Source organism: Bos taurus, chromosome 29 (genome assembly GCF_002263795.3).
Source record: "Bos taurus isolate L1 Dominette 01449 registration number 42190680 breed Hereford chromosome 29, ARS-UCD2.0, whole genome shotgun sequence".
NCBI lineage: Eukaryota > Metazoa > Chordata > Mammalia > Artiodactyla > Bovidae > Bos > Bos taurus.
In genome coordinates, this window is record NC_037356.1 from 17673700 (window position 1) to 17700047 (window position 26348).

Sequence of the window (26348 nt, forward strand, 5' to 3'; positions counted from 1 at the left end):
TTATCACAACAGAACTGAGTTGCATAGTTTGACTCACTAGGAAGAAAATAAGGTTCAGCTATACAAACTTGTGACATTTAAGCCAGAATGTTCTTTTTTTTTTTTTTTTTTCTTTTTTCTCCAATTTTATTTTATTTTTAAACTTTACATAATTGTATTAGTTTTGCCAAATATCAAAGTGAATCCGCCACAGGTATACATGTGTTCCCCATCCCAAACCCTCCTCCCTCCTCCCTCCCCATACCATCCCCCTGGGCCGTCCCAGTGCACCAGTCCCAAGCATCCAGCATCATGCATCGAACCTGGACTGGCAACTCGTTTCCCACATGATACTTTACATGTTTCGTTGCCATTCTCCCAAATCTTCCCACCCTCTCCCTCTCCCACAGAGTCCATAAGACCGTTCTATACATCAGTGTCTCTTTTGCTGTCTCGTACACCGGGTTATTGTTACCATCTTTCTAAATTCCATATATATGCGTTAGTATACTGTATTTATGTTTTTCCTTCTGGCTTACTTCACTCTGTATAATAGGCTCCAGTTTCATCCACCTCATTAGAACTGATTCAAATGTATTCTTTTTAATGGCTGAGTAATACTCCATTGTGTATATGTACCACAGCTTTCTTATCCATTCATCTGCTGATGGACATCTAGGTTGCTTCCATGTCTTGGCTATTATAAACAGTGCTGCGATGAACATTGGGGTACACGTGTCTCTTTCTCTTCTGGTTTTCTCAGTGTGTATGCCCAGCAGTGGGGTTGCTGGATCATAAGGCAGTTCTATTTCCAGTTTTTTAAGGAATCTCCACACTGTTCTCCATAGTGGCTGTACTAGTTTGCATTCCCACCAACAGTGTAAGAGGGTTCCCTTTTCTCCACACCCTCTCCAGCATTTATTATTTGTAGACTTTTGGATCGCAGCCATTCTAAGCCAGAATGTTCTAAACATCAAGATCAAAGAGATTCTCTTTCTACATTCCATCACTTGCCACATTCTCTTTGCTTTGTGTTTATACCTTGTCTTTGCTTTTTGTTTTCCTTGGATTTTCTAATTGCCTTTTTTTCCTGGACTGAAGAAAGAAACATCTGCCTTTACCTTATGACTACTCACATCATTTAGCTCGTATTCATACTGTTTTTTGCGGGAAATGACTTCCATCTTGACACATTCTTCTCTTAAGTCCAGAGAGTTTCATTTCTATTTTCAAAGCCTGCTGCCATTTCCCTGAAGTCCTGAGTTAAATCTCCTTTCTTGTGCCCCATGTCATCTTCTTTTTAAGATTTTTTTTTTTTTTTTTTTGCTTTTAGCATCCTTGGTAGTATTTTCAGAAAGAACGCATAGGAATTAAACTTTGAAGTCCATGCATATCTAAAATGTTTTGCCCAGATGGTTATTTAGGCAGCCCTGAAATTAATCACTTTGATTTCTGCTCCTCTTCCTGACCTTATTCTCCTTAACCTCTAATTCTGCACTGAGGAGTATAATAGCCAGTAACCAAGTGTGAGCTGTTCAGCATTTGAAACCTGGCTCATCTGAATTAAGATATGCTATAAGTGTAAAATGCACATTGGATTTCAAAGAAAAACTCAAAATTCATTTTATATTGATTATATGTTAAAACGATGATATTTTGGATATATTATTGCTGAATTGCAGCTTTCACATTGTGCATTTTTTTAAGTTAAGTTTTATTTGGGGCAAAATGAGGACTATAGCCCAGGAGACAGCATCTCATATAGCTCTAAGAAACTGCTCCAGGGAGGTAAGGTACAAGTCAGTATATATGAGATTTTGGTGAAGGGGGAGTACATGCAGTCAAGCACATATTTTTTTTGCAGAAGGTTTCCTTGCCCTGGTAATGAGGAGTAGTCATCACCATGAAGGAGTTTAGTGCTTTTCTAGATAGGAAATACAAGAATTGGGCTCATAAAATTGGCTCCTGAAAATACCTAACTATCTGAAGACCTGTTGTGCCAGTTTTTCCTAGAGCAAAGAGTGCCTCATTTCTTTTCTGCACCCTGAACTCCTTTCAGAGGGTATTGAAAGTCAGTGGCTACAGCAGCACGTTATTTAATCCTTGTAGAGGTAGATGGCAAGTGCCAATTTGTAGTTGACATTATTAAAATTGATTTCACCTACTTCTTTTTACTTTTTAAATGTAAAAATAAATTTCAGGGTTATGTATGTGGCCTGCATTACATTTCTATTGGACAGTGATGCTCTAATGTTCATCATGGGACCTTTCCCAGCCCACTGAGGATCAACATTGAATACTGCATGCAATTTTTCCCCATGTTTCTTTGCCTGGCCTGTTGTCACTTAGGTTTTATGTACATACATCTATTTTTCATCTTTTGAAAAGTGTTAAAAAATTCTAGTCTGCTCCTTTTTCTCCCTTTATTTCTCTTTCTCCACCATAACCACAAGTACTAATTTATTCCCTGTGTGCCTCTTTGGGATTTGGAAAGAAAGAGATACAAACTTACTTTCAATCTGTCAATTGGGAAGCAAGAGATTTTACAGATTTTATTACTGTCTTAAACAACAGTGCAGTGGTCCTCTTCTTGTGCAAGTCTGTCCACATCTCTAGATATTTTCTTAAGATGAATTTTGCGAAATAGACGTACTGGTTCAGATTGCGTGAATTTCTTCTTGACTCAATATGCATATCAACAAATTTACTCCCCAAAAATCTAGCAGTTTATGTTCTCGATGGGTTATTCAATAAAAGATGGGAGCAGTTATCCAAGAAGTGTCCAGAGTCAATCTGCATCCTCTTATGTGGGCCTTTTATCTCAGCCTCTGTGAAAAACTTGGTCTGTTTTCTGAGTCACTTTTACATGGCCTGCGTTTTCTTATTTGTAAAGTAGGGATAATCATGCCTGGAAGTAATATGTGTGGAAGTTCATTGAAAGTAATAATTTCATTATTTCAGCAAGTGTTTGATAGCTTTCTACTTGTAGTAAGTACAGACACTGCACTGGGAACCAGATTTCAGTTCAGTTCAGTCCCTCAGTCGTGTCCGACTCTGCGACATCATGAATCGCAGCACGCCAGGCCTCCCTGTCCATCACCAACTCCCAGAGTTCACTCAGACTCACGTCCATTGAGTCAGTGATGCCATCCAGCCATCTCATCCTCTGGCGTCCCCTTCTCCTCCTGCCCCCAATCCCTCCCAGCATCAGAGTCTTTTCCAATGAGTCAACTCTTCGCATGAGGTGGCCAAAGTATTGGAGTTTCAGCTTTAGCATCAGTCCTTCCAATGAACACCCAGGACTGATCTCCTTTAGAATGGACTGGTTGGATCTCCTTGCAGTCCAAGGGACTTTCAAGAGTCTTCTCCAACAACACAGTTCAAAAGCATCAATTCTTCGGCGCTCAGCTTTCTTCACAGTCCAACTCTCACATCCATACATGACCACAGGAAAAACCATAGCCTTGACTAGACGGACCTTTGTTGGCAAAGTAATGTCTCTGCTTTTTAATATGCCATCTAGGTTGGTCATAACTTTCCTTCCAAGGAGTAAACGTCTTTTAATTTCATGGCTGCAGTCACCATCTGCAGTGATTTTGGAGCTCCCGAAAATAAAGTCTGACACTTTCCACTGTTTCCCCATCTATCTGCCATGAAGTGATGGGACCAGATGCCATGATCTTCATTTTCTGAATGTTGAGCTTTAAGCCAACTTTTTCACTCTCCTCTTTCACTTTCATAAAGAGGCTTTTTAGTTCCTCTTCACTTTCTGCCATAAGGGTGGTGTCATCTGCATATCTGAGGTTATTGATATTTCTTCCGGCAGTCTTGATTCCAGCTTGTGCTTCTTCCAGCTCAGCGTTTCTCATGATGTACTCTGCATATAAGTTAAATAAGCAGGGTGACAATATGTAGCCTTGATGTACTCCTTTTCCTATTTGGAACCATAAGGAATGTCCAAATTACATAGCCCCTGGCCTCAAAACTAATGTCTTATGAATGGAATAGAGTGAGAGAAAAGACATTTAGCAGAAACTATCTCACAAGTCTTGTGATTTGTAAGGGACAGGGTGTCAAAGGGGTTTACATGGGGAAGGTTTTGCATTTCATTTAAAAGATAAAAGAAAGCATCATAGAGGTAGCATTTAAGGTAGGCCTTGAAGGAGGAGTATAGTTTCAGCACAGTGGGAGAGTGAGGTGAGGGTCCTGGAGGTGTGAGGATGAGCTTAAGCACAGGCACTGGGCTGAGTTCCGGGCAGAACAGTTAATGGTGTTCCCACTAGCATGTAGGCACATCTGGAAAGCAAAAGGCAGGTGCAGTCTTACTCGCATAGGCCACGCAGTGAGATACTCCCTGTATTTATTTCTGCTTTGCTTTAGTAGGGTAGGCGGAAAGAAAGCAATTCACTCAGCCTTGGCTCTTGGCCAGAACTGAGTAGGCGAAGTTTGTCTTGTCCAGAGGGACAAGAACACAATATATTTACACTGACCTTTCTCTCCCACAGAGGTTGGAAATTCTGAGGCATTTTAAACATTTCTGAGACGGTGACACATTATTACACTTATCCAATCAAATGGTAACTTGCATCAGGAATGTGAGGAGTGGTCAGAGGATTCCAAAGAGAAAAATAGCTGAGACAAAGGGTGAAGATGACAGTAAGAAAATAGCAGGGGAATTAGATCTTCTGGATCATCATGGAAAAGTGAGGAACTTTGTGAAGCAAAGACAGACAAGGATTCTGCTTTCATTCCATCTCCCTGGCCCTCTCCCTTCAGAGAGTTCACTGTCTTCCCAACAGCTGTCTGGTACCTTCAGGCTGTTAGCCAAAAACCTGGAGTCATTTTGGGGTTTTACCCCACCACCATCGTGCACGAGGTTTTCATCCTCAGCAACATTTAGGATTCTCTTTGTCGTTGCCTAAAATGAGTCAGACTCCCATGCTTGGCATTCGGGGTGCCCCCAGCCTGTCTGGTGGCTCTAGCTTGTATTTACCATGTTACTTTACATTGTACCCCAGTCCTCTAACCTTGAGTCTGTGGCTTAACATCTCTCATGCACTTCTAACAGAAATATCCAGTTCATTTATTTACTCAACAAGCACTTATTGAATGCCTATTATTTATCATTTTTTCAGTAAACTTCTAATAAGCAACTTCTATGCATTAGCCCTTATTTTAGAGCCTGTGAATAGAGAAATAGGAAAAGGCATAATGTTGGTAAATGGAAAAAGACTATGAGATATTTGGGGAGAATCCATATAGAGTTCAAAATGTAGATATGTAGGATATCTTGAATATCCTTGAATAACCATGTGTTCCCCTTGAATAACCATTGCCTTTTGTATACGCTGACCTGCATCACTAGTACACAGTGGGATCAAGGCTCAGATAGTTTTGAGGTTCAATCTGAATATGTTGCCAAATGGAGATGATGAAAGAAGCAACCATCATGGCCCTGAACAAGAGTGTCAGCTCCATGACTACTAAAAGACATGACCTTACTCTCTGATTTCCCTTGTCAAAGGGTTGACAGTTTCACTGTGGTTATACCTGAAAGCACTGGTAGGGTCTGTCTTACGGGGTTCTTTTCTTTCAAGGGTGACTCCCAAAGAGCAGGTACTCAGAAGCTGCCGTAACCTTGCCCGCCACATTATTTCGGTTCACGTCCCCTAAATGAGCCACGTCTTTCCCACCTCTGCATGCCATTCCTCAGTAGTGTGGTGGGAAAGATGCTTGGGAGCCAGATCTGGGTTTGAGACCTAGAGTCACTTCTTCGCTTTGTAACCTGGGGTAGATTTCTTCAAGTGTTTAAAGGCTATGAGAGAACCCGGCTTTTCTAGCATTGTCATTATAAGGCATAGATAAGAATTTATATGAAAGCATGGTATCTGTTACATGATATGTACTCTTTCCGTTATCTCTTTCCTGGGGAACTTTCTTTTACTCCTTCTCTCATCTATATTTAGTAAAATTCTGTCCATCCTTAATTTAGGTCTTATATTACATCTCCAGTAAAGTTTTTCCAATATTCTCAGTTGCAGGAGATTTGGGCTCTCCCTTTTTTCTGTCCTTGTGGGATTTTAGTCTTTTGAAGAAACAAATCTTAGTACTAGGGGGAATAGCACCTGAGTAAAATAACACTGTATTTGGAAGAAGAAAATAAGAATCATTGAGAGACATTATGCAAATAGTGTAAGTAAGGGTGTCTTGCCACCCAATGCAAGGTGACTGATTCTCAGCCCATCTTCTCCCAGCAGGCCGAAGATGGACGTTGTCTCCAGTTTCTAGTGTTAGCCACAAAAAAAGGGGCCACTCACTCTTGTTTATATAGTGAGAGCCAGCTACCAGTCTTCCAGATAGCCCTGAACTTTTAGGATTTGGTGCTTTGTTTTGGTTAGAATTGAGCAGTCAGTCTAGATTTTTCTGGGAAGACCGTGCTTGGTCAGCAGACTAGAAAGCATCCAGGATGACATTAATCCAACAAGCTTTGAGGGGAACAGCCAGTGATGCCCAGCACCACTGCTGCTGCTCTGACTGACTGTTTCACACCTGGCACAGTCAGGAAGCTGCATTTAAGAAACAATTTTTTCTTTAAAAAAAAAAAAAAGCCCCCATAGTTTTAAAAAAACAAACATTCATTTGTCATAAACCCAGAAAGATTCATTCATTGGAACTGATTGTTCATATTTGTAGAATTTAGAATGTTGTAGATGGAAGGGGCCTTAGAGTTGAATAGGGTCTTCAAAAGGAAACAAAAGGCTCTTGCTTTTTGCATGAACAGAGTTCATTCACCAGACAGTGTTTCTTGATCTATGAGGAGTGATTTCAGACAATTAGCTAATTGGCTGAGGGAGGTGACCCATCAGCTTTGCAGAGAAGGGATCCACATAAAGAACGTGTCTTAAGCTTTCCATGACAGCCAAAGCAGCCCCATTAATCCTCCTGCTAATGACCAGTCATAACCACAGAGGAAGAGTACATTTCACTCTCAAGTGAAGTCATGAAAACCCTAACAAGCTGCCAACAGCTGATCACTATCCCCATCAGCTCAGTGTTGTTTTAGGCTTTTTGAGATATTTCTGAATGATCTTCCAGTTTGGTCTATTGCAAGGGGATAAGAGATGCTCCAGAAACAGTCTGCTGTTTATTTTTAAGTGTTATCAGATGCTTGTGGAAATGAAACTTGTCTGTTGTATAGAAAACAAGGACAAAATTCATTTGTGGCCATCTCCAAAGTCCAGATGGGTGCAGAACAGACAGGGGATATGAAAATTTTCTGCAGGGAAATGTTTTTCTGGATTTCAAACATGAAAGAAAATCAGAGTGGAAGAAGAAGGTCATAGACTTGTCAAGAAGGGAATCAGGAGAAGATAACTGGTATAAATCAATAAGTTGAGTCCCTTTACTCCTAAACTGAGAGCCAAGGAAGTTAGCGTCATTGTTCTTTCAAATGTATCACTAAGATGTACCCAGAACGTAAAGTTTCCTCCAACTGAAACAAACACAGGATTGGTCATTGGGAGACCCAGGTTTTCCTAACACCGCTCACACCGTTTTTAGTGCAGTAGTTAAGGGTCAGGGCTTTGGGTCATTGGGAGACCCAGGTTTTCCTAACACCGCTCACACCGTTGTTAGTGCAGTAGTTAAGGGTCAGGGCTTCGGGTCTGGCAGACACGGGCTTGAAGTTTGTTTCTGTCACCTGTCTACTCTATAACCTTTGCTAAGTGTATGGTAAGTATGTCAGGAATATCTTCAGTTTATTAAGCTGACTGATGGGGGTTTACATAGTGTTGTCGTTCAGTCACCAAGTCGTATCCGACTCCTCACAACCCCACGGACTGCAGCATGCCAGGCTTCCCTGTCCCTCACCGTCTCCCAGAGTTTGCTCGTGTTCATTAATAATGTTAAATAGCATTACCACCTTACAGGTCTAAAATAAGAAGTTTCTGCCTTTGGTTTAGAGACTCAGTGTTGTGATCAAGGACGTTTATTCTGTATATCTTCCCATTCACCCATTCATCATGTGTTAGCCTTCAACCTCATGGTTACATGAAAATCAAAGGCTTTCTCAGGAGCCCTCAGCACATATCTGCTTATGTCTTTCTGTCCAGAACTGTGAAACATGGATACCCACAGTTAGAAGGAAGGCTAGGAAAGCAAACCTTCTGCTTTTCTAGACTATAATAGAGGAAGACAGAGGTTGTAAATAGGTATTATGTTTTCCAGTCAATAATGTAATGCCTGGCACAGCATTCAATTAACATTAAATGGTGTTTGTTTTTTACATTTTATTGACGTATAGGTGATTTACATATAGGTTAACTTCTGCTGTACAGCAAAGTGATTCGGTTATACATATAAATATACTTTTTCATGTTGTTTTCCATTATGATTTATCGTAGGATATTGAATATAGTTCTTGGTGCTTTACCATAAGGCCTTCTTTATCCATCCTTTGTATAATAGTTTGCATCTTTTAAATGCTATTATTATGCTGATGGTGACAAATAATCTTACTCTTCTAAAGATTCAAGTGATATGATATTTTACATTTTGCAAAGTACTTTTACTTACTCATGTAATGAACTTGGTGGCTTCTGTTATTGCATATTTAAAGATTCCTTGATGATTGATCCAAAGAATAAAGGTCAACCAGGAAGGACAGCATAGTTCAAGCCTTGACATTGACCTGGCCCAGCTCCAGGTTTGTTGCTTATAAAGCTTTCCTAGACCACCCAGAAGCGCAGCAGTTACTCACTGCTCTAAACTCCTGATATCACTTATGACTTATAGTGTTTATCTGCTACTTATATTTTTTAAATACACATGGATTCTTAGCTAGATTTTGAGCTCCTTAATTTCAGAGTTTGCATAGAATGTGCCCTCTGGAATGTACGAAGCGGGGATTCCCTGGAGGTTCAGGGGTAAATATCTTCCCTTTCAGCCATCAGATGCAATGCAGGAGATATGGGATCGATCCCTAGATCTGGAAGATCCTCTGGAGAAGGAAATGGAATGTAGGGAGGAACTCAATTGCTATTCTTTGATTGACAGAACATTTCCTATTTCTCACCATTAGCTGGATTTGATACAGTATAGGGGTGGAATATGATTTGAATTATGCTTTTCTGTGGGTAAGAATGTTATCTTCTTTTGCTCAGACCTCCACCATTTTCTCCAGCTTCCACCTTCTTGCTGTTTTCCTCCTAAGAGAGCAGTATGAATTGTCAGGGGGTGAAGTATATCATCTCTCCCCAATGTACTGTGTTATGACTCCCTAGCCTCTTCTGAACTAAGTCTTGACTCTGACTTCACTAAGAAGAATTTCGCCCTTTTCTTTCTGTTAGGCCCTGCCCCCTCACTGCCGCATGTGAGACTGCAACCAAAGGAAACCATTGCAGGGTTGCTTCTCTGGTGCCTTTTGTATATTCCACCACTGTCCTTACAACTTTTTGGAGAGTTGGCTTAAGAGACAAATAGTATTGGATGAGGAAATCAAGCCCATTGACTGAAATATGCAATGAGGTATGAATCATTATCTGATCTCTTGCTGAGACCACATGCTAAGAATGTATATATTAAGTGAATGCTTCACAGGAGTGTTTAGTAGCAGAGCTCATTGGAGAGCCCCGTTGCCGGGTCCAGTATTCTCTCAGCATCACCGTTGGCTAGCGCCGTAGTCTTCAGAAGTAACGCCAGGGGAGTTACAGCCAGACTCCGAGTAGGTGAATCCAGTGGCTCTCTTCTCTTCATCATGACTCCGATTTTAGAAGCAGAGAGTTTGCTAACATATTCTAGTTTAATTTATATCACTTCTTACGTCACTGATCGAATTTGTTCTTTATTTCCAATAGTACAAAAACCAAGAATTTCTTAACATCATGTTTTCACACCCTTTGGCCACTTGATTTTCCCATATTTTTAATTCCTGTCCAATTTTCACTCTTTGATGATGCTTATTATTTAGATATGGGCTTCCTAGGTGGCAAAGCAGAAAAGAATCTGCCTGCCAACTCAGGAGATACAAGAGATGAGGGTTTGATCCCTGGGTCAGAAGATCCCCTGGAGAAGGAAATGGCAACCACTCCAGTATTCTTGCCTGGAGAATTCCATGGGCAGAGGAGCCTGTGAGCTACAGCCTGGGGGTCTCAAAGAGTCGTACACGACTGAGCACACACAAACACGCACATGCAATGAAATGACAGGTGCAGTACGTACATTTCCAAGTTATAAAATAAACTTAATGTGCAGACACACAGAGACAAAACACAAAATCCTCATTATCTATTTATATAATAAAGCAGTTCACCAAGGCTTAGGAGATTCAGGGTGCCAGTTAAATAATTCCCCTTTCCCTCTGATACAGATGATAGGAAGAAGGTATCAAATGGAGGTAAAGGTGCCAGTTCTACTCACAGCCGCCCATTAGCTCCTTAAGTGTGGTTTGGAAAGGTAAGTCTAGGAGAACTCTCTGCAATGAGTGGAATCTAAACCACCAAGGAGTATAGAGAGTAAGAACAGAGGAAGCTGAGGATGAAATCCTGGGGGATTGTGGATCTTAAATGGATCCCATAAGACTGAAAAGGAGCACAGAGATGCAGGAAGTGGTGGTGTCAGATAATCCAAAGGATTTGGGAGCCGCATTAGGAGAGAAGGAGCTCTCAGAGGCGTCGAATGCAGCAACAACAAAGGCATCCAGGGGATTTTACAACAAAAGAAGTCTTAGATCATCGTCCCTGGTTAAAAAAAAAGAAAGAAAAAAGGCAAAAACAACGTTCTGTTCTCCCTGCCCAGCCTCCCTAGACACTGATCACGTAGGACCACCTACGTTTTGGTTTCCAGTGTACCTTCACATCTGGCTCCCATTGGGTGCAAAAATATGGCACAGAAAGATTTTTGGTCTCAGAGTATTTATTATAAACCTGAAAGTATACATGTTTGAGTGTTTGAAAGATGACTTGTGATGAGATTTTCCTCTTGTAGTCGGGGCCCAAGGTTCTGGGTGTGAGGACTTATAAACTGCTCGGTTAGGAGTGTATTCATGGGGCGGCAGGGTGATACACCCTTCAGAAGTTATGCCCTCCTCCCTCTGATGTTTGTAGAATGCGTTTTTCCTTTTAAACTGAGATTCTTGATCTGTTGTTGTTCAGTGCTGCAGGGGGTACTCTGATGCTGGGGCTCAATAAAGAGTTGGCAAAATTAGGCTTCTAGAAGTAAAACAAGAGAAGGGGAAAGAGAAGACTCTGAAAACAAACTCCGTCTCTTCAAATTTCTGCTCAGGCCCTAGGGCATGGAGGAAACTCCATGGGCCTGCCTCTGCCTTTAAACATCTACAGAAACGTTCTTTCTTAAAAATCAAACAAACAACACCCTGTAATAGATAATTTTTAGTCTCCTCAAGTTGCATTTTAGTTTTCTCACTGTTCAAGCCAAGCTTTGATCTGTCATTACAAATGCCTTCAAGTACAAATAGATTTCCTGCATTCCAGAGCCACCTTCCGGCAGGTTTTCCAACCCTTTAAATCTTCCTAAGTCTTACATTGTGAGGTTTATTCCTTGATCATCGAAATTCACATGGACATGGGATATCATTTACACTACCTATCCCCTTCGCTCGTCATTTGAGTTAGGCTCTGTGTCTAAGACTCTAGGGTCCTTGCCTTCTGTGTAGTAATGACTTATATGAACAGAGAGCCTAGAATACAATGAGGATTTGATGAATGTTAGATTGAAATTTAAATCACACTGGGGGCCTGATGAGCTTTTTCTAAGGAATAAAGCCAGTGGCAAGTTGGTCTTCCTAGGCTGGTGTTCAGGGAGAGTTTCAAGCCAGTAGCTTCCTTAGACACTTCTTGAAGAACTGCGGGCCCCTGGGGCCTCACCGCTAGCTTCCAATAGCCTGTGTATTTTTAGTCCTTGCTTTTCATGTTAGTTTCCCGTTAACTGCTTGCAGGAAATCTTTTCTTGGACATAATCTGCCCATTTCCTGAAGTCTTCCTCTCCACATTGTGTCAGTTGGGGATGAATCAAGTCAGCAGTTTTGGAGAGAGCGTGCTCTCTCTCCTGCCACAGCCTCCCCCCATTGTGGGTACCAGAAAGCTGCCTTTCTTGTCTGTTTCTAGGCGTGCGGGGAGGAGGGGCAGACCCTTGGTGTGTGTCAGCCTCTGAGACTGCCCGACACAAATGTCCCTTTGTACGCAGAGGGGGCATGTGTGTTTTCCCCCTTCCCAATGGATACGTTCATTTATTAGGCCCGGATAGTGTCCTGCGAGCTGTAAACAGTGATATAGGAGAGAAAGCGCTGGCTTAGTGAAGACGCGGTAGTGGCAGCAACTGCTTTTCCTTCTCTGCCCCTCACTGCTTTTGTCCATTGTGGGTTTGGTCTGACTTAAGCCAGCCTAGGACCTCTCAGTCCCTTTCCAGGGCCCAAACCAGTTAGACACTGTTTCTCTTACCTTGAAGACTTCAAACTTGGAGAAAGAGGTTTTCCGTGACAAGGATAACAGTTCCTCATATTTGTACAGTGTTAGTTTTTAAACATGTTATGTCTTCTGAGGAAGTGAAATTCTGGCTTTGTGATCCCTTAAGAATGTAGGATTTGGATCAAAAGATAGGAGTTTGAGTGCTGGCTCTGCTCTTTTAATAACTGTGAGACCTCAGGCAAGTTAGGGAGCTAATAACAGATCCCACTTGGTAGGGTGTTCCAGAGTTTACGTGAGAAAATGTATGTGAGTTCCTGCCACGTAGGAAACACTCAAATATTAACCCCCCAGAAATGGGAGTGGATGGTGGGAAAGGAGCGTTAAAGGAGATAATGGAGATGACTGTGCTATGCATAAAATCCTAATAACCATTTTAGTTAGTGTTTGAGTTGAGGTCTCAGGATAAGCATTTTCTCTCTCCTTTAAAGCCACCCAGTTCATCTGACCTCATTCTGACCATTCCTTCCTTCTTTCAAACATCCATCACTGTGCCCTCTTCTTTCACATGATTGCATGGATCTTCTACCTAAAGCAAACCACTGTTTCTTGAGGGCCAGTCACTAGCCAAATGTTCAGCGCAGAGTAGGGTTCAACACGTACTTGAATGGGTACTCGGAAAAACCCCGAAGTGCAATCTCTTTCCCATCCACAGGGGCCTGCCCTTAAACTCAAACTTATTTCTTGATTTTTATACCCAGGAATCAGTGCAAGAAATGGAAACCACTCCAGATACTTTGAACAGGAAGGAATTTAACTTTAGGTATTAGATGCTAACCAAATGTTAGCAAGAACTAAAGCTGTGTGTTCTGGTCTAGGACTCCAGAAGTGATACGCATTCTTTGCCCGCCCCTAGAATACCATTGAGGTGATCAATCCAACCCTCTTCCCCTGCTCCATTGCCGTGATCTGGCAGTTAGGAGGTCACACTTGAGAAGCTCCTGCTGCAACTGCCCCATGGCACTCAGGAAACTGAAAAACGCCTCAGCTTCATGAACACTGTGGTATCAATATCTGTGTCCTTACTTGCCAGAGGACACAAGAAGTAGCCAAGAGGAGGCCAGTGGCCGTCACCCCACTTCCAGCTTACCTGTCTTGTGTGAATACGCATAATTGGTAGATTAACTGCAAGCAGTCTGTAAAGTGATTTTTTAGTTTTCCACTATTTTCAACTAGAAGGAGAGTGGGATGGCAGTGGAGTGAGCCAACCTACAGTGTATGCCACACTGGTTTCATCTAGAAAGTATTTTGGGTAGCAATATGTCAGGATAGAAACTAGAAGAGGAAATACAGGCCCTTCTCCATCTAGTTGATTCCTTCCAAGCGCAGAACTGCTTCCATAGAATATGTTCTGGATGCATATCTCTGTGGGAAATCTTCTCTGTTTCCACCTGGCTTTCAAAGGGGACTGATTCACCTGGTCGGCTCTCCTTGTCACTCATGGGATATACCGAAAAATGTTGGGTGAATGCCTTGTATATATGTCAGATATTGTCCCAGGCAAAGGGAACACAAAGTCAGAAAAGAGAGGCAGGACGCTGCTTTTAAGGAGCTCTCGAAAGTCCAGTAGGGTGACACAGAATGAAAATAGGAAATGACAACAAATGCTAAAATGAAGATGTTCTCAAGGATCACAGATGAAAGATACATAAATCAGATTGGGGGATAAAATGAGGATAAATATAGAAACACCGTGTGTATTCATGTAAAGAGTTAAGTGTAAAGGATTTTTATTAATTTTAGGAGCCTATAAGTGTGGTCTGATAAGCTTAGATATAATCTCTTTCTCTCAATCACCCAACCCAGACACAAGACCCCAAAATGTTCTTTATTTTTCCCAAAACCTTTTAATGAAAAATGTCAAACATACAGCAAAGTTCAAAGAATTTTACAGTTTATGCCCATATATCCACGATCCAGATTCCACCATTAATATTTTACGACACTTGCTGTATTGCATATCTATCCACCTATCAATCCCTTTGTCGATCCATTATTCATCTTATTTTTTAAAGCATTTAAAATAAGTTGCAGGCATCATTGTATTTTCCCCTAAATATTTCAGTATGCATATCACTAACTGATTAACCAAAGTCCAGGGTTTGTTCAGTATTTGTTCAGTATTTTTCTTTAAGGTAAAGTTTACTTTGGCCAACTGATACAAAGAATTGATTCATTGGAAAAGACCCGATGCTGGGAAAGATTGAAGGCAGGAGGAGAAGGGGATGACAGAGGATGAGATGGTTGGATGGCGTCACCGACTCTATGGACATAGTTTGAGTAAGCTCTGGAAGTTGGTGATGGACAGGGAGGCCTGGCGTGCTACAGTCCATGGGGTTGCAAAGAGTCGGACACGACTGAGCAACTGAACTTAACTGAAAGTTTCACTTTCAGTAAAAATACTGAGTGAAACGCCCAAGTCTTAAGTGGTTGTTCTCTGAGAATTGGTAGACATATACCTATGTAGTAACTCAAGCACCAATAAATGTATAAAACGTTACCATCGTGCCAGAGAGCTTTCTCATGCCCTTTCTGGATAGTTCCTACCCTACTCTCCAGGAACAACCATCATTCTGATATTTTTCCCCCCTGTAAATTATTGTTGCCTGTTTTGGAATTTCATATAAATAGAGTCTTACAGCATGTGCTTTTTTGTGTATGTCTTCTATCACTCAGCATAATACTTTTGAAATCCATCCATGTTGTTGTTTATTTTAATAGCCCATTCCATTTTATTGCTTAGCAGTATTCCATTTCATGCACACACCATAGTTTATCTGTTTTCCTATGGATGGATACCTGGATTGTTTTCAGCTTGGGGCTAATATGGGGGGGTGGGGGGGGGAACTCTGAACTTTTACTTTAAAAAAATTGACTTTTATCTCCTCAAACAGTTTTAGATTTGTAGGAAAATCAAGAATATAGTACAGAGGGTTCCCACATACCTATACCCAATTTCCCCTGTTATTAACATCTTACACTTAATGTCCTTTTTAAGACTCCCTCTGACTCAGTGTTTTTGGCTGATTGCTTAATGGATTGATGTTTGGAAAGACTGAAGATGCAATGCTACCAGTAAATACTCTGCAACAGGAAATTGATTTTGTCATCCCATTTAAATCATTGACCCAGGATTTATTTTGTCCAGTCTGTTGGAATCATGAATGTCTAGAGGTTAATATATATATCCTTTCATTCCTGAGGGTCTTGCTCCAGGAAGAGCTCAGGGTCAGGGCCTTGGGTCTGCAGGTGGAGGAACAGGGTCTGCACTAGCAAATGATTGCTCCACCACCATTTTCTATCTATTCCACTTCTAGGCTTTCCTCTCACATCCAGCAAATCTTCAACAAGGCTATAAGACTTTTTCCCAAAGCACAATTTATGATTGTAACAACAATTAATATTTATGTTGCCCTTGCCAGTTTATAAAGCTCATAAACATCCATTTCTTCCTCATTTCAATCTAGTAAGGTATATATTATACTCACCTTATAAAGGAAATACTCAATGTCAAAGGAATTAAATTGCTTCTCCAGAGTCTCACTGCTGTTGATTAAGAGTTTAGGATATAATCCCAGCTCTGTCTTCCTCTTAAAGCCTGAATTTTTCTCCTGATATCATATTTTTTCTACTTAAAATTTGGGGCCCCACCATTTTATTTCTTAAATGATCTGAGACCCCTTGTGATTGGGACTCAACCTACTATTTCATTCTCTTCTTTTCCCGAGACTCTCTCGGCTCTAGAAACACTCAGTAGTAAAGTGTTTCCTGAACACTTCACGAGTATTGGTACCTCGATACATTTTGATGATCATGGCTTCCACTTTATGTTCAAAGTTTTTTTTTTTTTTCTTTCTTCCATCTTTGATCTCTTGTTCCTAGAATTTGCTTTTGGGAATTGTTTTTTTTCCAATCCTTTAAGACTTGTCTCTGATATTATTAGTTCCACAAGAAACATCCCTGGATCACTTACTTTCCCCTGCCCCCACCCCTCTCTGCTGATTCCCAGCATGAGGTACATGGGTCTCTATTCTGATCATATATTAGACTTCGAATGCCCAGCAATCCCATTCCATATTCAGATACAAAGGTGATTGAATCATGCTCCTTTAGAGTTTCAGTCTGTGGTGGGAATTAGATGTGTACAGAAGTGATGATAATATAGGGATTAAAAATTGACCCAGATATAGACGTGTCCAGTTCCCACTGGGGACCCAGCACAGATGCTCAGTACATACTTGCAGAATTGTATTGAATAATAAGAGGTGTGGTTTCCCAAGTGGCACTAGTGATGAAAAACTCACCTGCCAACGCAGCAGACGTAGGAGACGCGGGTTCAGTCCCTGGGTCAGGAAGATCCCCTGGAGGAGGGCATGGCAACCCACTCCAGTATTCTTGCCTGGAGAATCCGCATGGACGAAGGAGCCTGGCAGGCCACAGTCCATGGGGTTGCAGAGTCGTACACGACTGAAGTGAGACTTGCATTTGCGCTTAGTAGGAATGAATGATCTTGAGCATAGGCTGTGGTTAAATAGACAAGGTCCTCTGCCCAAATACATTTCTATTCAGTTTCTCCTTAGCCTTCATCTCACTGGGTCAGAACTGTGTCTTCTCTGGACATGTTTCAGGGTAGCAAACTGAGTGCTCAAGTGATTTGAATATTGTCTAATCTGTGTTTTCATCTATTCAACAAGAATCACTGAGGTCCCTGTTCATGTTGGTGTCTCTGTCTGTATCTGAGAATACAAAGATGAACAAACTGTTACTCTTGAGAAGCTCAATCACTTCAGGAAACTCAGAGGAGAATGTAGACACCTCACAGGCAAATAATGAAATAATTAATCTGAATCTTTTTTGGAATAAGACAAAGCTAATTTAAAGTAACAATTTCATTTCCTATAGGAAAGCCCTTCAGAACGCTTTCATGACCATAATTTAGTTTTTAGCTCTTCATTTAGATTTTTTAACCCACAGAAAAAATACTGTACAAATTTGATTCAATTAGAGTTTACTACTCTAATTTTATTGACCTGTGACCATGACGTATCATTTCATTTTTACAAGGAAAACTAAAGTAATGCAAAAGCAAAATCCCCCGAAATGTTTATCAACATGAGCTTAAGTAGTTTTTTCATTTGAATGGTATTTGTGTTTGCTGGCCCTCCTCTGGCATCAAGTTGTGATGGTTTTAAATAAGACATTTATCTGACAAGGTTGGAAGCATCTTCTTTGGGTACTAATATGGAATGAGCCCCAAGATATAATTTAAGTGGAAAAAAATAAGCCTCAGTTACATTATCTGTCATGATACTGAATCATAGTATACGGCCATTTGTATGAAAAAGGAAATATTATACATATTCACTGATGCATACATAAACTGTCTCTGAATTGAAACACAAGAAACTCATAACAGTGATTATCTCGACAAAGCAGAAAGCAGGATGGCTGGAGTTACGGTGAAAGAAGACGTTTTTCTGTTTGCCATTTTATACCTCTTGATTCTTGAGCATTGTTACTTCAAAAAATGCAGTGTTTAAATGAGTGAAAATGCTTTAGGAATAATTTACTAGTGGAATTCATAGGAGTAAGCAATTGTGGATTTTCTTTTTTGTTCATGGCATTATTCAGCTCATGTTTTCTGGTAAAATCACCCTCTAAGTATAATCTCTATATCTCTCGACTACTGACAGTGTGGTGGTTGTCAGGGTGTTGCTAAGTCATGTAAGATTCTTAGAAATCGCATACTTTAGGTTGGTAGTAGTTTCTGTGGTCAGGAAGAAGGTGCGTATGAGGATTGATAGAGTTCCTGGAAACCTAGCATCATAGGCTTTCAGGGCCAAGAGGCCCAGGAGTTCGTCCAGTTCGCCCGTCGCTGTATACCTGTATGCCCTCTGTGGCATTCCTGCTTGGTGGCCACAGTTACTAAATGCTGCTCAGCATTATTAATGCTAGCTAAGTAAGAGTGCCTCAACTTCACCCTCTCTGTGCTGCCTAGGGAGATCACTGGACAAGAAATCGGGTTATCGGACGTCTAGCCTCAACCCTGTTCACTAAGTGGCTTCAGGTAAACGACCTTCCGTCTCTGGGTCCCTTTTTTTCTCCATCTCTAGATTCAAAGCATTAGATTGTGCCAGAGGTGGAAGGTACAAGGAACGGCTGCTGCCACTTCCCCCTCTCTGCCCATGAGAAACATCTCTGTGGTTTTAGCAGTTTCTTTACGGTAGATAAACACAAAAAAAGTCTCAGAACGCTTCTCAGCACAGTCCAACTGGAACCCATAGGTAGGACTTGGATGGGACTTGGCAAGTGAGATAAAAATCATTCCCTTCCGTCTCTAAGGTTCTTAAGCAGCAGTGTGCTGATAAACGTTTAACAGCAGGTTCTGAGAAAGAAAAAAAAAAAGATAACCCTGATTTATAGAATTTGCCAGTTTCCGTGATGTAAATACTCCCACCGACTGATTTCAGATTACTAAGGTGAAGTCAGCTGAGTTGCAGAATTACTGAAAATTTAACAATCAGCTTTTGTGAGCTGATAGAAGCTGACTCCAGCACATCGCTGTAAAATGGATGACTTTGAATTAACTAAGTGAATTAATAAGTGAATAAATTTGAATTAAATAAGTGAAAATGACCAACCACCCTACAGAATTTTATCCAGAGGCTTTACAGTCTTTTGCGTTTGGAAATACTTGAGTGTCATGAGATCTTTATGAAATTCTTCCACTTCCCTGAGCTCAGTTACTCTATCCATAAAATGGAACGAAGGATTCCTACCTCATAGGATTGCAATCAATAACGAGAGACTGCATGTAAATCACTTAGCACAAAGCCTATCCCCTTCTGTGACCTCAGATATTCCCCTCTCCTTAACAGTGTGGAGGCTGCTATGCTTGATTGTGTTTTTATCTTTCTCCGACTCCCAAAAAACTTGTCATTGTTTTCCCTCCAACCCTTCTCTTTTTCTAACCATTACACTCCCTTAACATTCCCTTTTCCTTTCTCTCCTCTACTCTGATGTACTCAGTATTCTGTCTGAGTGGAATGTCAGTATTTAATCTTACCTGGTCTTAATGTTTTATCTGTATCTTCTATCCAAACCTCTCTTGGTAATCTATGCTGTTGGAGATTATAGGCACACTTGTGGGCAGACGCCAGCTCTGTGTCTCTCAGACTATCCTCCATCACAACACCATGAATAAATAAGTGTTAATAAGTCACCACTCAGGATCAAGAGTACTATGAAAAAGAGCTTCTCTTAGGCAGGTACCATTGAAGACTGCTGCAGAGCTGTCCAGAGCTTAGTAGCAGACACCTGGTATATGCTCGTGACCAAAGACTTGACAGGAGGTGGAAATAATTTCACAATTTAAGAACGTATCTGTTTTTTTCAGCAAGTGGAGCACTTTTGAAAACTTGTCCAAAAACAAAAGTTTGGTTAAAACAGATAATATAGTCTTCTCCCTCCTCCTGTGTAATGTTTATAAAACAAATGGTGTTAGAGGAAATGCAGTGTAATCTGTGCTGTATTTCCTTATTACAACATCAATTTCCAAACACTAAACACACACACTATGGTCCAGACACTGCTGTGGGCTGGAAGTAAAGAGATATGAGACGCGGTTCCTGCCTGTGAGGAATTATTTACAATCTATAGGCAAGATAAGCCAGCCAAGACTTACCTCTTGAGTGGTACAGCATAAATAGGTAAATTTAAGCAGTAACAGAGGTCAGTTGTATTTCCATTAGTCTACGATCGTGGGAAGGCATCCTGGAAGGAGTGATCTGGGGAAACTCTTCCCCTCCGCCGTGTCTCATAGCAGTTGGTACTGTGCTGAGCTCAATAAACCCTTGTTAGAAGGATGATCATATCCACTCCCATTGCCTCAGTTACCAGGCCTATAGGCTGATGACGTCCAAATCTGTATTTCCAGCCCACCTGTGCACTGTGAGGACTGAATCCTTGGCTTACATAGTTCAGTGCCACAAAAATGTCTTGGAGACCTTCCAGGTGTAAATGTCTAAAATTATACTCAGTATCATCTACCCAGTACCAAATTTCCTAGTGCTCCAGGAAAGCTGCATTCAGTTGGCTCAAGCCAGAAGTCTAGAAGTCATTCTTCTGTATCACCCCTCACATTCTAGCAATGAATCAAGTGAGTGAAGTGGCTCAGTCGTGTCCGACTCTTTGCGACCCCATGGACTCTAGCCTACCACGCTCCTCCATCCATGGGATTTTCCAGGCAAGAGTACTGGAGTGGATTGCCATTTCCTTCTCCAGAGGACCTTCCCAACCCAGGGATCGAACCTGGGTCTTCTGCATTGTAGGCAGACGCTTTACCGTCTGAGCCACAAGGGAAGACCTAGCAATGAATAGGAAGTTGATTCTAGCTATTAAATATGTCCTTTGTGTGGCCTCCTCTTTCTTTCCATTACCCCACAGTAGCCCAAGCCAGCCTCACCTCTCACTGGGACTGTAATAGCCTCCCGGTTGATGGTGCTTGACTGTAGTTACTCCTCTCCAGCTTTTCACACACCAACCAGAGTGATCTTTCCAGAACAGAAATCCAGCCATAAGCTCTCCTCTTCTGGAAACTACAATACTTCTCTGGTCCTGAGGATAAAGTGCAAATTCCCTAACTGTTTCCACTGGCTTTTTCTGATCCCTTCAGTAAGGATAAGACACTCTTCTATTCATCCCACTAGCACACCATGTTTACCTTTATCATAATATTGATCATGCTTTATTGTAATTACTTGTTTCTTGTTGACATTTCTGCTAGGCACCAGGCTCTGAGATCAAGGACCATGTCTGTATTGTTTACTCAGTCCCTCAGCCCCTGGCAGAGTGCCTGGAAGAGTACATGGTAGAATACTGAATGTATAAATTCATTACCTTAAATGAATTTTTAATAATAATTTCCTGCCTTAAAAATGAATAGAAAGCTTCTCGTGTAACTCATTGCTGAGTTTGGTTAGTCATGTAAATTTTCTTACAGCATGTCTACTTTAAGTTGTCTACTCAGGTAAGAGGTTACAATTTCTGTCATTATATCTGGTTCTCTTGCAGAGATCAACATTACAAAGCCTAAGGGAAAGTCAGAGAGGTAGACATGGGAAGAAAAAAAAAAAATCTCAATAAAAAGAAACTGCCACTTTTTTTGGCCTCTGATGCTGTGTGTCTTCACGCATGTACAGTTTTCTTTCCTTTGTCACTTGCCAGAAAGGAGAATTATTGGGCAAGAGGGAATGAGCATTTTTAAGGCTCTTGAAATACTGCCAAATTGTTTTCCAAATACATCATATCAGCAAATGGCTTTGAGCAATGGACAGGGGTGTCTGTTTAATCACACACTTACCACCACTGGGGAACGTCATGAAAATCTTTTTTGCTAATGTAATAGAGGGAGGGGAAACAAGTCTTCCCCATTCCCTCTAGCTAACGATGGGTCTTTTTAAATCAGCTCCTTCAGGCAGCCCTTTCTGAAGGAGTGTCCTGCCCCTCAAAGACAGTTCAGAGGCTGTGAGGCTCACAGCCTCACCATCAAGGGTCCCTGGGGCACAGCCTTTCCGTTGGGCCGTGGTGGGGAGGGGTGGCGATGGAGGGAAAACATAACACAGACCCCACCATTGTTAGGGGATGAGGTCGCAGGGATAATGCTGTGAGAAGGGATGAAAAGAACGAGTCTCCATTCTTGATTGTCGTGATTCCCAGGGATGAGGCAACAGCTCCAGCACGGGAAGGGATGGGTCTTTGCTGCAGCCAGATGCTCTTTTCCACTGCTGCCTTCCATTATTTCTCGTCCAAAGAGGGTGAAGAGGTAGCCTCGCAGCTGAAACAGATTAACTTTTGTGCCAGTTTCCTCCCTTTGAGTGATTGCCCTGGACCTGGAGACATTCACAAATAGTGAGAAACCATTTAGATAGTAGGAATGTGGTTGAGGGCCCATAATGTTAAGAGCCAACCTTCTGGAGCGCGCGCACCGTTCCTGCCTGCGTCAGTGGGAGCTGCGGGAGGCAGGGAGAGCTTTCTTCCCTCCTCTTCTGCCACGGCCTTCCCTCATCCTGTTTTGTCTGTGCGACCGCGGCAGCTTCCTGTTGCCCTGAACCTTCCCTCTTGTCCACTCTTGCCAAAGTGATGTTTCTATGGCATGCACGTCCGATCTTGTCTCTCTCCAGCTTCAGCTGTCAGTGTTTCCTCACTGCTTAGAGCATAAAATCCGAGCTCCCTCTCCCACTCTTTGGTGTTTACCAATCAGCTCCCAGACTGCTTTTCCAGCCTGGCTCCCATCTCTGCTGTGGACTGTGCCCTTGCTAGTGCGTCCGTTCTCTGTAAGGACTCCCGTTGGTCCTTCTGCCTCGTTCTGCCCGACTGACTCTTTCTAATCCCTCGCATCCCTCCTCAAAAATCAAGGCCCCTCAATTATCACCTCTTTGGTGGATTTTCCTGGATTTCCCCTAGCAGGTAATCACGATCTCCTGTAACCTTACACCTACATGGTGATGTCCACCTTTGTTTCTCTCAAATCAGAAACTGTTGCCTTCCTTTTCTAGGTTTGTATTCGTGAATCTCTCGGCCCCATCACAGTATTTTGCACATAATAAGCGCTCAAAAATGCTTCCTTTCTGCTAGCCTATTCTTAATCTTTTTAGCCTTCAGTGTGTTTGTAATTTTTACAGCTGAAAGGAAATGTAGAATAGTTTAATCCTTTTTTTCTTCTTTTTTTTTAATGGTTAAAATTCCAAAACTCAGTGAGAATTGTGGAATTGTACAGGAGTTGTCTTTTTGTGATTTCAGCTTGCAGGGTTCATCCATGTTGTTGCATGTGTCAGAATTTCCTTTTTAAGGCTGAGTGATATTCCATTGTATCTATATACTGCATTTTGTTTCTCCATTCATCCATAGATGAACAGTGGATTGCTCTCACCTTTTGGTCACTTTGAATAATGCTGCTGTGAACACAGGTATACAAATATCATTTGAGACCTTGTTTTCAATTCTTTTTTGGTATATACCCAGAAGTGGAAGTGCTGGGTCATATGGAAATTCTGTTTTTAATTTTTTCAGGAACCACCAAACTGTTTTCTATAGCAGCTGCACCACCCACATTTCCACCATCGTGTACAAGGGCTCCAGTTCCTTCACATCCTTGCCTCACTTGTTACTTTCTTCTTCTTTTTTTGGATAGCAACCATCCTAGTGAACATGTGTTGCTATCTCACTATGGTTTTGATTTGCATTTCCCTAATGATTGGTGAGCTTGAACATTTTTTCATGCACATATTGGCCATTTGTATATCTTCTTTGGAACAATGTCTGTTCACATCTGCCCCTTTTTTTACTGAGGTGGTTTTTGCTGTTGTTGAGTTGTAACAGTTCTTCACATAGTCTAGGTATTAAGTCCTTATCAGATATACTGGGTTGTCTTTTCACCCTTTGACCGTGTCCTGTGATTCACCCAAGTTTGTAATTTTTCTGTGGTTCAATTTACCTGTGTTGTTCCTTTGGCTGCCTGTGCTTTTGGTGTTATATCCAAGAAACCATTGCCAGATCCAACACGGAGCTTTTCCTGTGTTTCCTTCTAAGAGTTTTATAGTTCTAACCCTTGCACTTAAGGCTTTAATCCATCTGTAGTTGATTTTTGTATACCGTATGAAGTTTCATCTTCTGTCTTTTGCATGTGGAGATCTACTTGTTGAGCAGTTACATGACACCTCATGTTATGTGCATGATACTCTTGGGATGTTATAAAGGTCTAGCAGATAAGAAAACAGAAATTGAAATGTGCCTGGAGACCCTCTAAAATCAGGGCCGTTTGTAACCTGGGTAGGCCAAAGGCATAAAAGAAGAAGACTTTTATGATATCAGTATAGGCTAAGAAGAAGACAGGAATGGAGTAAGAGGGGAAGAAATCGCATAAGCAGCCAGCCCTAATCAGAACTTAGGGGTGGGCTTCAAGTTCACGCAAGACTTTTGATGCCGGGAAAGACTGAGAGCAGGAGGAGAAGAGGGCTACAGAGGATGGGATGGTTGGATGGCATCACTGACTCAGTGGGCATGAACTTGCACAAACTCCAAAAGATGGTGAAGGGCAGGGAAGCGTGGCATACTGCAGTCCACGGGTTGCAGAGTCAGACACAACTGAGGGACTGAACAACAGTTTCTCCACCTGCCCTTTTTTTCCCTCCTTCCTCATGGTAGCTCTTGCAGTTTGCTGATTCTTTTGAAATTCTTTTTAGAGGGTCATTTATAGCCTTTCCACCATCTGTCCCAGCCTGTCTTCCTTGTGTCTCTCCTTTCTTGCCATGATGAACCCCGACTCGAGCTGTGTTGGTTCTCACTGCCGCCTTTCAGCCTCCCTTTAGTGCACTGCTGGGCTCCTCCAGGGCCTCATACTCATCCCTGTGTCTCCATGGCAGGCGGCACAGTGCTAGTCACAGACGTGGGTGCTCAGTAAATATGTTGAAAAGATGACGAGGCAGACAGACTTTGTTCATCTGTAATCTTGAGTGCATAATCATCGTATTCATATTTGTATTGATACCATCTACTCATTCATAGTGATGATGAATGTACAATCATTCAGTACATGCTTTATGTCTTGAAAGTGAAAGTGAAGCCGCTCAGTCATGTCTGACTCTTTGCAACCCCATGGGCTGTAGCCTACCAGGCTTCTCTGTCCATGGGATTTTTCAGGCAAGAATACTGGAGTGCGTTACCATTTCCTTCTCCAGGAGATCTTCCCCACCCACGGATTAAACCCGGGTCTCCCACATTGTAGGCAGATACTTTACAGTCTGAGCCTCCAGGGTTTTTAAAAGATCATGTGGCATAGTCTCTGCCTGCCATTGACTGCAGTCCACTTAAGAGAAGGTGAAATAGTTTTATATACACATCACTCTTCTGTGTAATATGCAGTCCTTGCAGCAGTCAGTGAGTGCCAGGGAGGACTGGTCTTATCTCCGTTCACTGTTGGGATATTGCTGCTATTGTTGTTTAGTCCCTAAATCGTGTCTGAATTTTTTGCAACCCCATGGACTGTAGCCTGCAAGCTCTTCTGTCCATGGTATTTCTCAGGCAAGAATACTGGAGTGGGTTGCCATTTCCTTTGCCAAAGGATCTTCCCAATCCAGGGATCGAACCTGTGTCTCCTGTGTCTCCTGCATTGGCAGACGGATTCTTTACCTCTGGAGCCACCAGCAAAGCTGAGGGATTTGCTGAAGTCACACAGGCAGATGATTGAGGTGGGACTTGAACCTGGTTGACTGACCAGAAAAGATGCTTAACCACTTTAAGCAACTCGGTTCGTTCATCCACAAATTGAAGACAGTATCATGTACTTCCTAGGTGGTTGTGAGTATTGAAAATCAGACAGCGTCCATGAGTAAAGAGTTTAGCACAATACTGCACATCGTATAGGTGCTCAGATGCTGACTAGTATTATTTGTCTCTGTAGCTGGTGTTTTGCCCCTGCTGAAGCACACTGCGTTTATTATTTTGGAAAAGAGGTTTGCCAGTCCCATCACAGTGGTTTTGTCTTGGTTTGTTGGAACCATTAATAGCCACTCCTGTTCACGTGTGAGTCCTATGTAAAGTTCCTCATGTGATTGCTGTCTGACTCAGGCGCTCAGTGAATGATTCCTTTACTTCCCTCCTGGCTTTGTGCTTTTATGAGCGAATTACATGGGACTTGATACTTCTAAGTCTGGAGGCTAAGGAATAATCCAGTTTGGAATAGAACACAGACCCCCTTCATAATTTCCAGACTATGAGTTCTTTTCAGTTACTCTGCACTCTTCCCGGCATTCCTTTCACATTTGTGTGTGTGTGTGTGTGTGTGTAGCAGTAGTAGTAAGTGAATTTAGGTTGGTAAGGTCACTGAGCATA

At 41.8% G+C, this 26348-nt stretch overlaps 1 protein-coding gene and 1 non-coding gene across 4 annotated transcripts in view; one reads left to right on the forward strand and one right to left on the reverse strand.

Annotated features, from left to right (window-relative positions):
• The window catches only part of GAB2 (GRB2 associated binding protein 2), a 184771-nt gene that overhangs the window by 63322 nt on the left and 95101 nt on the right, over nt 1-26348 (forward strand). Inside the window, exon 2 of one of the 3 annotated variants that reach the window (XM_059883233.1) lies at nt 9327-9504. The exons of 1 other annotated variant lie outside the window; for it this stretch is intronic. In XM_059883233.1, the coding sequence (XP_059739216.1) occupies nt 9466-9504 (39 nt within the window). In that variant the 5' untranslated portion in view covers nt 9327-9465. Of the gene's footprint in view, nt 1-9326; nt 9505-15289; nt 18526-26348 lie in introns of those variants that run through there. One more of the 3 variants, XM_015461138.3, reaches the window with a different exon arrangement.
• On the reverse strand, nt 20748-20819 carry TRNAC-ACA (transfer RNA cysteine (anticodon ACA)). The gene has a single exon. It is a non-coding gene; the product is annotated as a tRNA-Cys (tRNA).